Source organism: Falco biarmicus, chromosome 5, assembly GCF_023638135.1.
Source record: "Falco biarmicus isolate bFalBia1 chromosome 5, bFalBia1.pri, whole genome shotgun sequence".
Classification (NCBI taxonomy): domain Eukaryota; kingdom Metazoa; phylum Chordata; class Aves; order Falconiformes; family Falconidae; genus Falco; species Falco biarmicus.
Genome location: NC_079292.1, coordinates 72437658 through 72450272, shown reverse-complemented (window position 1 = coordinate 72450272; position 12615 = coordinate 72437658). Strand labels below are relative to the sequence as shown.

Genomic DNA, 12615 nt, shown 5'->3' with positions numbered 1-12615 from the left:
CTCTCACCCTCCGGCTGTGCAGTTTTCAGTGAGTTTGGCTCCATCCTCCTTGTAACTTCTTAGGTACTGGAAGGCTGCTGTGAGGTTCACCTAAAGCATCCTCTTTCCAGGCTGAACTTGTCCAGCTACCTCAGCCTCTCCTCAAGGAGTACACACTCATTTTGCTATGATTTAACTTCAGCTGTAAAATCAGTCATATATTTTTGCTCACCTTCTGTAACGTGTTAAAGATAACACACGATCTCTAAGAAAAAAAGCATAGATTTAGGATATTTACCTCGTTACTCATTAAAGCAGACTGGAAACAGACTGCAGCAAAGGGTAAAATAACTACAAGTTTTTCCTGGTGCCTTTTCTCTACAAAGAAAATAAACTCTGCAGCTGGGTGTAGGTATTTGGAAAACCTATTAAAAACCCCAGCCCTGCTCTTGAGAAAGTTAACTTCCCAAAAGAAAGCACATGGAACTACTCAAAAGGGGAGGGGCCAATTAGTTCATTAACACTTTTCAAGGACAAAAATAAAAGCAGTAAGATTTTATTTTTTTTTCCCAGAACAAAGTGATCAATGCCACCCAACACACTCTACCAGTCCCATATTATCTGATACTCTAACAAAACTGAAATTCATCTGGGGACACACAAAGTGAAACAGAGCTTTAGAGAGGCGTGATTGTCATTTGAAATAAAACACCACCAAGTAATAACATAATTCATAGAACACAAACAACTTTCAAGCATAAATAGTTTTAGCAATTCAGTTTGATAACTTCAAGGTAAAAGCAGCCAGCAGTCCACTTACCTGTTGACTACTATGGAACCTTCAATTAACTCCAACATATCCATTTGTTCACAGATGTTTTGAATTTAAACTGATTTTTCCTTCCAAGGTAGAAGCTGTACCATGAGAACATCAGATAATACTTTTCTCAAACCCAAGAAAGAGCCTTTGTTTACATGAACAATACATGACTTGAATCCATTAATTCCCTTTTTTTTAAAGATATGCCTGTTACTATGTACAGAGTAAATAATGCGATAGTGACATTTTTATATTTATCTTTGAAAACTTCATTGAAATCTTACACTTTTGAAGCTAATGAGGTTTGTTTGCTTTGTTTTATTAGAAAAAATACTCAGGCAAGGTCTACAATCATCTGTCAATTATAAATGACTTACAAGAAACTCATGAAGCAATAAAATTAAAAAAATACAAATACAAACTATATCTGAAACACTTCTATTTGGCAATTTTATAACAAATTCAAAAAAGAAACAAAGATTACGGATTACTTTATAGGTACAGAAAAAGCAGTAGGTGAAGTGCTCAAGCAAAAAAAATAAAACCAAAACACTGCATTTTTTCAAAAATAAAGTCACATCACTACAGATTTTATGAATAATACCCTTATTAAACAACCATTCCAGAACATCTTATATTAGTGGTGCTTTTAATCTGCACTTTATTTCGTTTGATAAGATTTTTTTTTTGTGTGTATATAAGTAACATTTTTAACCCACTGGAGCTAAGCAAGGCTCTCGTGTCAGTACCAATGCAGAATGCATTTGTATTATATTAGGATATGCTCACTTCTGCAACCAAAGGGTTACTTTAAGTTTTATTCTATTTAATAAAAATTTAGTGTAAAAACTGCTGGTTATTAGTTTCACTGTAGTAAATTCCTCCCCAACAAGGAAGACTAACTCTGCAGTTTGACTGCATATATCCATACAAATTTTACATATTAGTTCCTTCCAATAGTAAGGAAAAAACTAATTTTGTGTTTACTATTAGAAAGGAGCGCCATGAATTAACTATGGGTACTATTCATCCCTCTAAGATTTCTGGGAAGGATGTTCAATGTATTTTTGTTCTTACAACAGATATTAACAGTAGTATATAGTCCCTTAGGTATGTAAAAGAAGGGTTTTTTTATTGTTAAGGAAGGTGCTTTTTTAAAACAATTCTTCTGGCAGCACTAGTGAATTACAATATCCTTCAATATTATTTCTACCATAATATATACATTTTAACTTTCATGCCTCTAGAAAAACATCTACAGTACATTTCATAATATAAAAATATATTACAAATCTGCTGAAATATTTACAAGCAATGTCCTATTATCTATATGCAACATTTTTGTCTCCATACAAAGACTAAACAGGTTAGACGCATCTCTATTTGTCAGTTAAAAAAAATCCATGGCTTCTTGCTTATTAAGCAAGAAAATGATTTTACTTTCCTTTTCAAAGCCAACTTTGGTGCATAAAGGATTGAATTTCTAGATTATTTTTTTTCAAAAATACCATTTTCTTTACATCTAGAAAACATTAGGCCAAATAAAAAAAGTATACTTTACAAGTGAACGGGGATCCTAAAGGGCCAAAAAAGTAAAACAAAACACCAATAACACTAACTGCTTAAGTAGAGGTTTTTCAAAACCCGTCCATTGATACGGATCACATAAAAGCAGATCTTAACATACTATACTACTCCTGAAAAGGGGGTCAGACATACTGCAACACTCTTAACATCTTTAAACCGTACTATATGTATTCATAGTTGATTGGAAAAGACAAGCATTCCATCAACATTCATTTAAATATTATAATCCAACATATTTTAGGGATCTGCAAAAGGACACGAGATTACAAATGACAAATGATTACTATCCACCATACTCAAAGGGCAACAGGATAATCCCTCGGTAGCTGTTTATTGTCTGGCGTGTGTTATATTTAGTTAACATTGACAAGAAGCCTAATAGCTTGTTGACAGTTCTCCTGGGAATTGTGAGTAAATGGTGATGGTTACTTTTTCTTTTCATCAAATATAAACTACTGTATTCACTAAAGAAAAAAGCAGCTTAAAGAAGCAAGCATGCAAAGCCTTTCAGTTGTTCCACTAAGTTGCCAGAAGAGTGTTTGCTCAGTCTCCCACTGTACCATTCCATGAAAATGTGGATATACAGTAATATATTAATATATTCCACGGAAGCATCAACTTCATTCACAGAATGTTTACACTAAGCATAAATATTTATCTAAGAAAAAGAAAAAAAAAAAGGATGGGATTTGACTAATGTGCAACTTTATTTCTAAATCCATTGTCAGTGACTAAGACTGCAGGTGTCCCCACTTGCTTGGTTTTTACCTCTTCAACCTCTTCTGGGGCATTGTTCTGTAAAAGAAGATAGTACAGTTTTACATAAAGACCCTGAAAGCCAGCCAGAATACACTATGAAATCATGACTGTATAGAATCTAGTTTAATTTTATTAAAACTGAAAGCCATTTTAGATGATCCCATATTAGCATACACTTCAGATAATTCAAATTTGCCGTTGGAGTCATCATTTTAGCGTGACATTAATAGCTGTCACTGAATTTCTTTAACCACTTTTTCCCCTTGCAAAATTTTAATCTTCAACTTTCTTTGACCTCCCACAGTTCATCCCAAAGCTCTTCTTAATTATACACTGCTCTGTACTGTTAAAAGTCTAGTGCAGTATCATGTGATAGGACTTTAATTTTATTTGGGAGAGAGAGAAAGGGTTGCTCATTTTTCTCCAAAGACTTAATCCCAAAGATTACATTTTTATTTTGAAAGGTTATTTTTTTTTCCTTTTCAAATCAAACTAATCTATCAAGTTCTGCAAAAGTAAACAATACAAAAATTAACACCTAAATCAGATTATAAAACAGTCACTGTGTTAAGCAGTTTTAAAAGACACAATCCAATTTCCTCATACCATTTTTATGATTTATGATTAACATCAATTGTTCATATACTAAAGTATTTTAAACACTTGTATTTGCAAAGATAGCAGATACAGTATGATGATTTATTTTCATATTGTAAACCAAGGTTTCATTAATTTGATTAGTGAAATACGCTGAATATTAAAGGTGAACTGAAAGGCTTATCATATACTGAGACCTCAGATTAGTGTTCTAGTTACTCCTTTAGACCATCCTAGGTCACTGGATATTAAAGAAGAAACACAGGAACATCGAACTTCTGTTACGGCAGAAAAAAACTCTTTTTTTCTGACCCATTTTCATGAATTTTTAATAGAAACCCATAAATATGTATCTCTGGATGTTCAAAAACTTTAGAGTGAATTAAGCATTTCAGATTACCTTTAAGAACTGTACACACACAGAACTGTGGGTACTGACAATTATGTGAGCACACTAATAAAGGTGGGTGGGTGGGGAAATCAGGGAATTATTAGAAACAACATGTATTAGAAGCCAATCTGAAGTCCTAAAAACACAAATGTGAATGCAGCTTAAAGACAAGTGACGTACTGTCCCCTTCTGTCCCCCTCTATAGAATCTTGTATTAAAAAATAACAGTACTTGGATACAAGTACAGATTTCAAGGTAATACTGCATGTATTACAGTTGAATATAAAATATGTAAAGATAAATTTGGACTTTAAAAAAATTGGTATACAAACCAGTATGTGATCTTAACAGAAGTGATCTTTCAGGATTCCACTGTATGTACCTCCTTTACTAGAATTTCTGTACACCAAGCACAAAAAAGTAAAATACACTTGGTAAATACACACATTCCCCGTTTCTCAGTAACTAGAGTTCAGTTCAAGTAGTAAAGTAATTCTGAAACAACTTAAGACCTCAGAACTTAACTCCTGGACGCTGACAGGATTGAGGCTCCCTGGTCTAGTGTATAATGTATTAGCAATCCTGATATTCCAACGTCAAAAAGTTAAGTGAGGCTTAAGACTATATTTAAGAGATTCAAAATTAGGACGTTACCTGTATATGTTCGGGTCCAGAAGCAAGGCAGTATCTTTTGGTAGTTTTGATAAATGAACTACTTTAGTTTTTAACTGATGTCGCTCACTTTCATTTACCCACACATCAGGCAGACTATGAATAAATAAATAAAATAAAAATATTCAAAAAAGATCAACTGTTTTTCTTACCATAAAATTATGCGGTAAACTAGTACATATGATTTTTTTAAAGTAATCTTCACATTTCACTGGTTAAAAAGCATTTGCACTGGCCTGAGGAAAAGACAGCCAGTCTTTACACAATGAACTTCAAAGTTTTTCCAAGTTCTCAGTGTGAAAAAGATACTAAACAGAACTTAGATTATTCCAGAAGGATACTAAACCAAACATACAATGATAATGGCACTACACTCTCCAATTTAATGTGAAAATGAATAGCAGGAAAAAACCCAGTTCTTTGAAAACACTTTATTTTACTGGGCATAAATACTTGGATGTTGTCAAAAAGTAAAGGCCAGGATATACTGCAGGCGCTGAGCTTCAAGTTACACTAATTTGCTTGCTCCAAGTTCAAAGCTTTCAATGTCAATATGCTCCAACTCTGCCAAAGTTAATAGTTTGATTATATTCTGAGGAAATCCAGGCAATCACCACAAAATATTCTGGCTATGTAACAGTTCCCATTGTGAGATGGAATAAAACTTGGTCTTCACACAATAAAAATAATTGTTCTTTCAGTGTCACTTGCAGTGAAACTTGGGGAAGAGAGAGGCAGATAACACACAATTGAGCTATGTTCTGTACTTTAATTCTTTGAAACCAAACATGCCTACTTCAGAGTGGCTTTATTGCATTATTGCTTCTTTTACTGAAAGTACATTGTGTTTTTAAGGCCTTGCTGAGGTTTTCAGGTGACACATTGTTAAGAGAGGTACTGGGCTTGCATAGGTTATCAGTATCTTACTTCCCTGTCTCCTTCTTAAAAGTCAGCAATGACCAAGGCCATGCAGAAAACACAAGTGATCCATTTTGCTTCCACTACTGGAAAACATAGAAAAAAACCCACACCCACCCAAAAAAAAGCATAAAAAACCAACCCAAAACCCAACAACCTCCTGAAATCCCACATAAAATCTGGGAGATTTTTGTTGGGTTTTTTTGCGTGTGTGGGTTTTGTTTGTTTGGAGGCTGGGGGGGTGGGGGAGTGGTGGGAATGGTGCTTGTTTTGTTTTTGTTTGGGGTTTTTTGTTGGTGGTTGGGGTTTTTTTTGTGTACATGACACAAGAGTCAAAAAGTAATTTCAGGTTAGGGAAAAAAGTTTAAGTTTGTAGCTGAGAATTCTAACATTCTGAAACAAAATTCAAATCGAGCAACCCAACATTTAAGACTATTTAAATGAAACAGTTCCTTCCTTGACCAACACTATATAACACTATATGCAATTTTAGAGATTTTTGCAAATTATTAAACTGAATCTCGATTTTTCAGCAATAAAAGTTAGCTGCAATTCAAAATCAAATTTTTGGGTAATCCATCCAAAAATTGAAATGAAACTGAAAACTTTTATCCTGGTAGGAAAAGGAGTTACTCCAATAATACCTTTCCCTTTTCAGATGAAGATGGAAGAAAAAAGAAAAAAAATGGAGGGGACGACACCAAAACACTCAGGAGGCAATATGCTAAGGTTTAATACGGATCATGACAGGTGAAAAACAATAAGACTTTTTTTTTTTTAAAGTCAAAATCAGGTTTTTGACAAATAACATTTGAAAGACATTTTTAGTAGAAGCTATATGCTGAAGATGCAGAACACCACAAACAGCAAATAAGAAAACTTTTCACATGCAAAGACTATTTGAAATATACATAAAGACAACTAATTAAGCTAAGTAGTACTGGCACAAAGAATAAATTCCTGCTCTAATTTAAAAGTTATTTCCCTCTTGTAGAGGAAATGGCTTAAAGACTGGTATTCACTTTTCCTGAAAAATTACTTAATGTACAGATAACCTGAGCAGTTAAACAGTTTCACAAAATGACTCAGCACAGAAAAAGTTAAAATTATGACTAGGTCCATCTGAAAGACTGATGAACAGCTCAGCAGAACAGAAAGTAATCACCATGACTGCATTCAACTCTTCTGAAGCGCGAGTACGTTCACTGCATAAGACTGATGACATGATACCTTGCATTTGCTGTTCTTAACTGCAATAACTGATGGAATTGAATCTACTGAATACTCAATAATTCAAAACTATGTAACTCAGTGCAGGAAATATACCCTCTACCTAACCCAATCAAGATGCAAGAAATACATCAATATAAAATACATTATTCCTTTGACCTGACTGACCAAATCACATTCTGTCAGGGATGTCTTAACATTACTGAATAACTTGTCTTCTCTGATGCAGAGATTCTAATATTGTATTCATCTGCATGATCAAAAAAACTCATTCAACTCTGTATAAAGGACAAAAAGTACTCTGTATGTTCCCAGTGTTTTATGTTTTTAGTGTTTTTTATCTTAAAATGCAATTAACTATCTTTACCTATAATATTTTAGTAACTTCAGAATGCTGTTACATGAAGTATTACCAGCTGTCCTAAAAAAATCCCAAAACCCTACACATTTTACTAGAATATTTCAGTTATCTTCTTGCAAGTTGAATTGAAACTTGCAGTCTACAAGTGCTGCAGTGAACAGCAAAAGTTACAGACACTTTAAAATTGCATCAAAATGCCAAAGATAAACAGCAGCCTTAGCCCTCTGCAAATAAAAGTTATAATAGATTCACACTGCCAAGTTCACATTACTGTAAATGAATAATTTGGGACACTACAAAACTAAGTAATTTAAACCACTTGACCAAAGCCAAGGTAAATTTCTGTTATGTTAAGGCTTTTCATCACTGTCCCACACAGCCACTTAAAAACAGCACTGAATCTGAACGATCTCCTTGTTCTAAAAGCTTCAGAAGAAAGAGATGGTATCTTAGCTATTTCAAAGTAGTAGAAAAATGATTTCTGAAGTACACTTACTACTCCATAAGTCCCAAGCCTACCTGAGGGCAGTGCCTTCATCCTGCATTGCACAGAAGGAACAAGGCAGAACTTCGAAAAACCAGGAGAAAAAAAAGCAGCCAAACATGCTGAAAGTGTATTCTAAGCTTCAGTGGGAGAGCCCAAAGAAGCAGCAACATGGGATGGGTACCTTAAAGGGACCAGCTGTAGCTGTTACACTGTTAAAATTGTGGCACCTAAGCAAAGATTCTTGTAGTTCTACTGTTACACTGATGACGGTACATTTTTCAGTACCTGAAAGTATTTCAGGATCATGATGAAACAGTGGGTAAAACAAAGCTGTCTTAGTGACAAATTTCTGTATATATACAGCTGGCAAAACCAACCTGAACATCAATAACAGAGAACCTTGTTATTAATACCCATTCTGAGAAAATGCATTAAAAATACATCTTCAGATTTACCTGAACTGGTATCAGAGTCTAAAGACTTGAAAGCTAAAGTAAAAAAAAAAAAAAAGCACTGCTTATTGTTTTTTAAAATTCTACATTACTCTTTAAAATGCATTTTTAAAAATATGAACTTTAATTTAAATATTCAAAGGCATAACATAATTTAGTGACAGCTCGTTTACCCCACTGTAAATCCTTCCCCATTTAAATCCTGTATCACTAGCAACATACTCACATGTCCTCTGGCGTCCAATGAAGCAAGAGTTTTATTTTTCCAGAATCTTCTTTTCTTTTAGCTATTACCTGATAATAATTACATAAATCATAATTAAAACCAACTCTGCAGATCTTTTGCTCAAATATTGTTGTTCTTCATGTTCAACTGAACATTCATAAAAAGCAAACTTTTTTACTCTCTGAAATGGTGTATTAACTCTAGATATAGTAGAATGTACGTATCACTACTCAAGCCATTCTTGGCAAGGCTTAACATTTTCCTGTAATATTTTTCTACTGAGTGGTCCCTGGGAAAAAAAAAAAAAAAATACATCCTGTAAGTAGTCAGCTTTCCTTTTAAATAATACAAATTTTTAAGCAGCTACTTCAAAAGCTTTGAAGAACATACTCTCCTCTACAGATATGCTCATGTTGTTCCACAACATATCTACAGAAGATGCAAGAACTGATGCAGCTTATAGTTTAATTATAACATGGCATAAGAATAAATTCTCTGACAAATATTTTGACATCTTGACACATCATACATATAACTTCCTAGGCAACCTTTACTCATTCCTCTTCAATACCTAAACAACACACTGAATGACACAACAGCAAAGGCTGCTTGGAAGAACTCACAGGTTTACAGAGATTGTTTAATGCGTACATACCAGTGACCCTTAACACTACTAGTGAGCATACTTGATACATCGTTGTATGAATGACAAATCAAATGACGTGTCAAAGACATGTCAGCAATAGGTAAGAGTTTAAACAGAACACAGGTGCTCCACTGCTAAGGTCCCAGACAAAAAGTGAGAAGTCCCTTATAGTTTCTCATACTAGCTCACAGTAGACCAGCACATAAGACACTCTCACAGAGAATGAAGTCTAACTTCAGGGTCCTACACATAAAGACTCCTGCCTTTAACAAAGATAAAGTTAGAAATACACACAGAGGAAGTATAAAAAAAGAAATCTGTTCATTCTGGCACAAATATATTCTTTAACACTGGCATTCAAAAGGTATCATAAAGATTTACAGTACCTGGAAAAACAGGGAAAAGCTGTTTGCTTCCTCTTCTACTGATTTACCCTCAACCTCTTTACTACATGTTAGAATACTTCATACAAATTTTCCTATTTGCTTCAAACACCAACTCCCCCACCTTCTGTGCATATGAGCATAAAATGGTAATTAAATCTTTGAAAGATTCTATACACAGCCACTGCAGATACTGTAAACTCCAAAAAGTTTACTAGAGAACCTCTGAAGCACAGAAATACCAAATGGTGGCAAGCATTCTTTATGAAAAAGACTAATTAAAATGTAGCATTCAGAACTTAAATACTGAAGTCCATAATCTGCATCAGCCAAAGCAACTTCCCACAACTGAGTATCACGGTAAAGTATACTTAGTCATGACATTTCAAAGAATTCACAAACTTGTTTAAAGTTTTATTTTTACAACTACGCAATGATCCTCTAAGCAAAAATGATGCAGAGAGATGCATCCATGGATTAAATCGCCAGATTATTAATACAGATATGTTTGAGATACCTGAAGGTATCGTATCAATATGCTTGTAGATGAGAACTGGGTTTGCACAGCAAGGTTTTGAGAAGCTGCTAGAAGCCTCCCCTATGTCCAACAGAGCCAGTGCCAGCTGGCTCCAAGATGGTCAAAGCCAAGCCCATCAGCAATGGTGGTAGCACCTCTGGGATAACATATTTAAGGAGGAGGAAAATTTGCTGTACAAGAGTAGCTGGGAAAGAGGAGTTAGAATCTGTGAAAGCAACAACCCTGCAGACACCAAGGTCAGTGAAGAAAGGAGAAGGTGCTCCCGGCACCAGAGCAAAGATTCCCCTGCAGCCCGTGAAGACCATGGTGAAGCAGGCGGTCCTGACGGGGGACCCACGCTGGAGCAGTCTGTTCCTGAAGGACTGCACCCCATGGAAGGGGCCCACGCTGGAGCAGTTTGTGAAGAACTACAGTTCTACAGTTCAGTGGAGAAGTTCACGGAGAACTGTCTCCCTCTCCCGTGAAGAGGGTCCCCACACTGAAGCAGGGGAAAACTATCAGGAGGAAGGAGCAGAAGAGACTATGTGTGATGAACTGATGGCAACCCCCATTCCCTGTCCCCTTACACTGCTCAAAGGGACAGGACGTAGAGAAATTGAGAGTGAAGCTGAGCCCAGAAAGGAGGAAGGGGTGGGGGGAAGTTTTTTTAATATTTAGTTTTATTTCTCAGTACCCTACTCTGATTTGATTGGCAATAAATTAAGCTCCCTGAGTTGAGCCCGTTTTGCCTGTGGCAGTAATTGGCAAGTGATCTCTCCCTGTCCTAATCTCAACCCATGAGCCTTTAGTTATATTTTCTGTCCTGTCCAGCTAAGGAGGTGAATGATAGAGCAGCTTGGTGGTCACCTGGCATTCAGTCAAGGTCAACCCACCGCAGTGATAGTGAGGTTTTTAAAACAAACAAACAAACAAAAAAACCCCAAAACTCAAAACCACACAACAAAAAACCTGAAGTCTTACACTAGAAGGTTTTAAACCAAGTTGTCATATGGTATGGAAAAGGCCATCCAATGGCCTAAGATTAGAGAAGCAATAAACAAAGTACAGTAACACACCGTTCAGTTCTTCCAAAAGGAGAAAGTTCCCATCAGTTAGCCCCAGTTTTAGGACCTCTCCTATATATGTGAATATATATTCACAATTCATCTGGAAATGGGATTGGAAGGCAGAATGAAAAAATCTGCTTTGCTGTCTGGCAATTCAAGATAAACTGAAGGAATGATCCCTGCAAGAACTGCAATAGGATGTTGTAGTGCAACACTGTAGATAATTGACAGTAAAAAAATCCTTTTTTTATTAATTTTTGCCAATTAGACAAAGTTTAATTGACTCTTGAATTAAAGTTTACTATAAGGCTCTTAAATTTGGGCATGCAAAACATTGCTAAGACTTTTCCTCATAAGTTTCAAACCATACCCACACCAGGATACATCCTTTTACTGAATTTGGAGCAGGGATGAAAACCTTTTTAAACAAAGATTTCTAAAGCACTCCTCCAATCCCTTCCAATTTGTAAGTTTTAGCCTTTGCCCAGAACCCAGCTGCTGCTTCTGCAAACTCAATTTCTTTGCTGCAGGCTGGAACACCTGAGCCTGGAACCATATAAAGTTAAGTCAAAGGTCAATTTACAGTGCAAATAAAACTCAGTTCTCACCAGCCTTCCCATTCAAAACCATACATTTTCTTGTACAGTCCAGTTCATTCTCAAATTAACCTACAAGTGTTAAGGAGATGCATAGGCTCTCTCATGTAATGCAAGCATCAAGGATATCACATACTCAAAAATTTGTGACATTTTAAAATGTTACAATATGGACACAGTAAACTAGTTACAACCAAATCACAAGGAAGAAGTTAGTCACCACAAACTGCTCTTCATCCTATCTAAATCTTGAAGAACAGAAACTAGGAAACCATACAAAATACACAAGTCACAGACTCTTATTACATATAAGTACTGGTTAAAGCTGAAGTTGCTGTCCCTCTATCACACGATCAATAGCACTGCTTCTACAGCAATTTACAGTACAAGATATGGTGATTCCAGAACCTCATAGAGCTCTGTGAGAGCCACCCAACATCACCTGCATTCTCCGAGGGGGGTGGGGGTGGGGGGGTGGGGTAAAAAAGTATGACATTAACAATTCCTCATTTTCAAGAATATGCAGTAAAAAATTTAAGACTCTCTTGTCTCACCATCACCACACTGAGAAGAGATATTTATAAAAAATAAAATAACGAAATACTGATGTGTAAAAGAGATTTGGGGTACAAAATTTAGGGCAATTCAGGTAGACCTGAATTATACCGCTACAGCTACCACCGACCTTATTCTAGAGCCCTCGTAACACCTTCAAGCAGTCAGTGCTAAACTCAGGGCTTGAACCAGCTCTCTCACACATGCAGAAGTTTAATAGAAAGAGAAAGTAAATTTTAGCAGTGGAAAATAAAATCAGAATTTTTCATAACAAAGAAGTTAAACATATATAATACAAGTAAGGTATTAAAGTTATGGCTAGGATGCTTTTGCACAGATACACTTGCATCCAATGTGCATTTTGCAGATTTC

General features: G+C 35.5%; 1 protein-coding gene across 2 annotated transcripts in view; it reads right to left on the bottom strand.

Moving 5' to 3' along the window:
* Positions 1 to 1097: 1097 nt before the first annotated feature.
* AEBP2 (AE binding protein 2) overlaps positions 1098 to 12615 on the bottom strand; it is a 51958-nt gene continuing 40440 nt past the window's right edge. The window contains exons 6-9 of one of the 2 annotated variants that reach the window (XM_056340630.1): positions 8480 to 8547; positions 4788 to 4901; positions 4466 to 4532; positions 1098 to 3181 (exon numbers count right to left, since the gene is read on the bottom strand). In XM_056340630.1, the coding sequence (XP_056196605.1) occupies positions 4478 to 4532; positions 4788 to 4901; positions 8480 to 8547 (237 nt within the window). In that variant the 3' untranslated portion in view covers positions 1098 to 3181; positions 4466 to 4477. The remainder of the gene's footprint in view (positions 3182 to 4465; positions 4533 to 4787; positions 4902 to 8479; positions 8548 to 12615) is intronic. The other variant, XM_056340631.1, reaches the window with a different exon arrangement.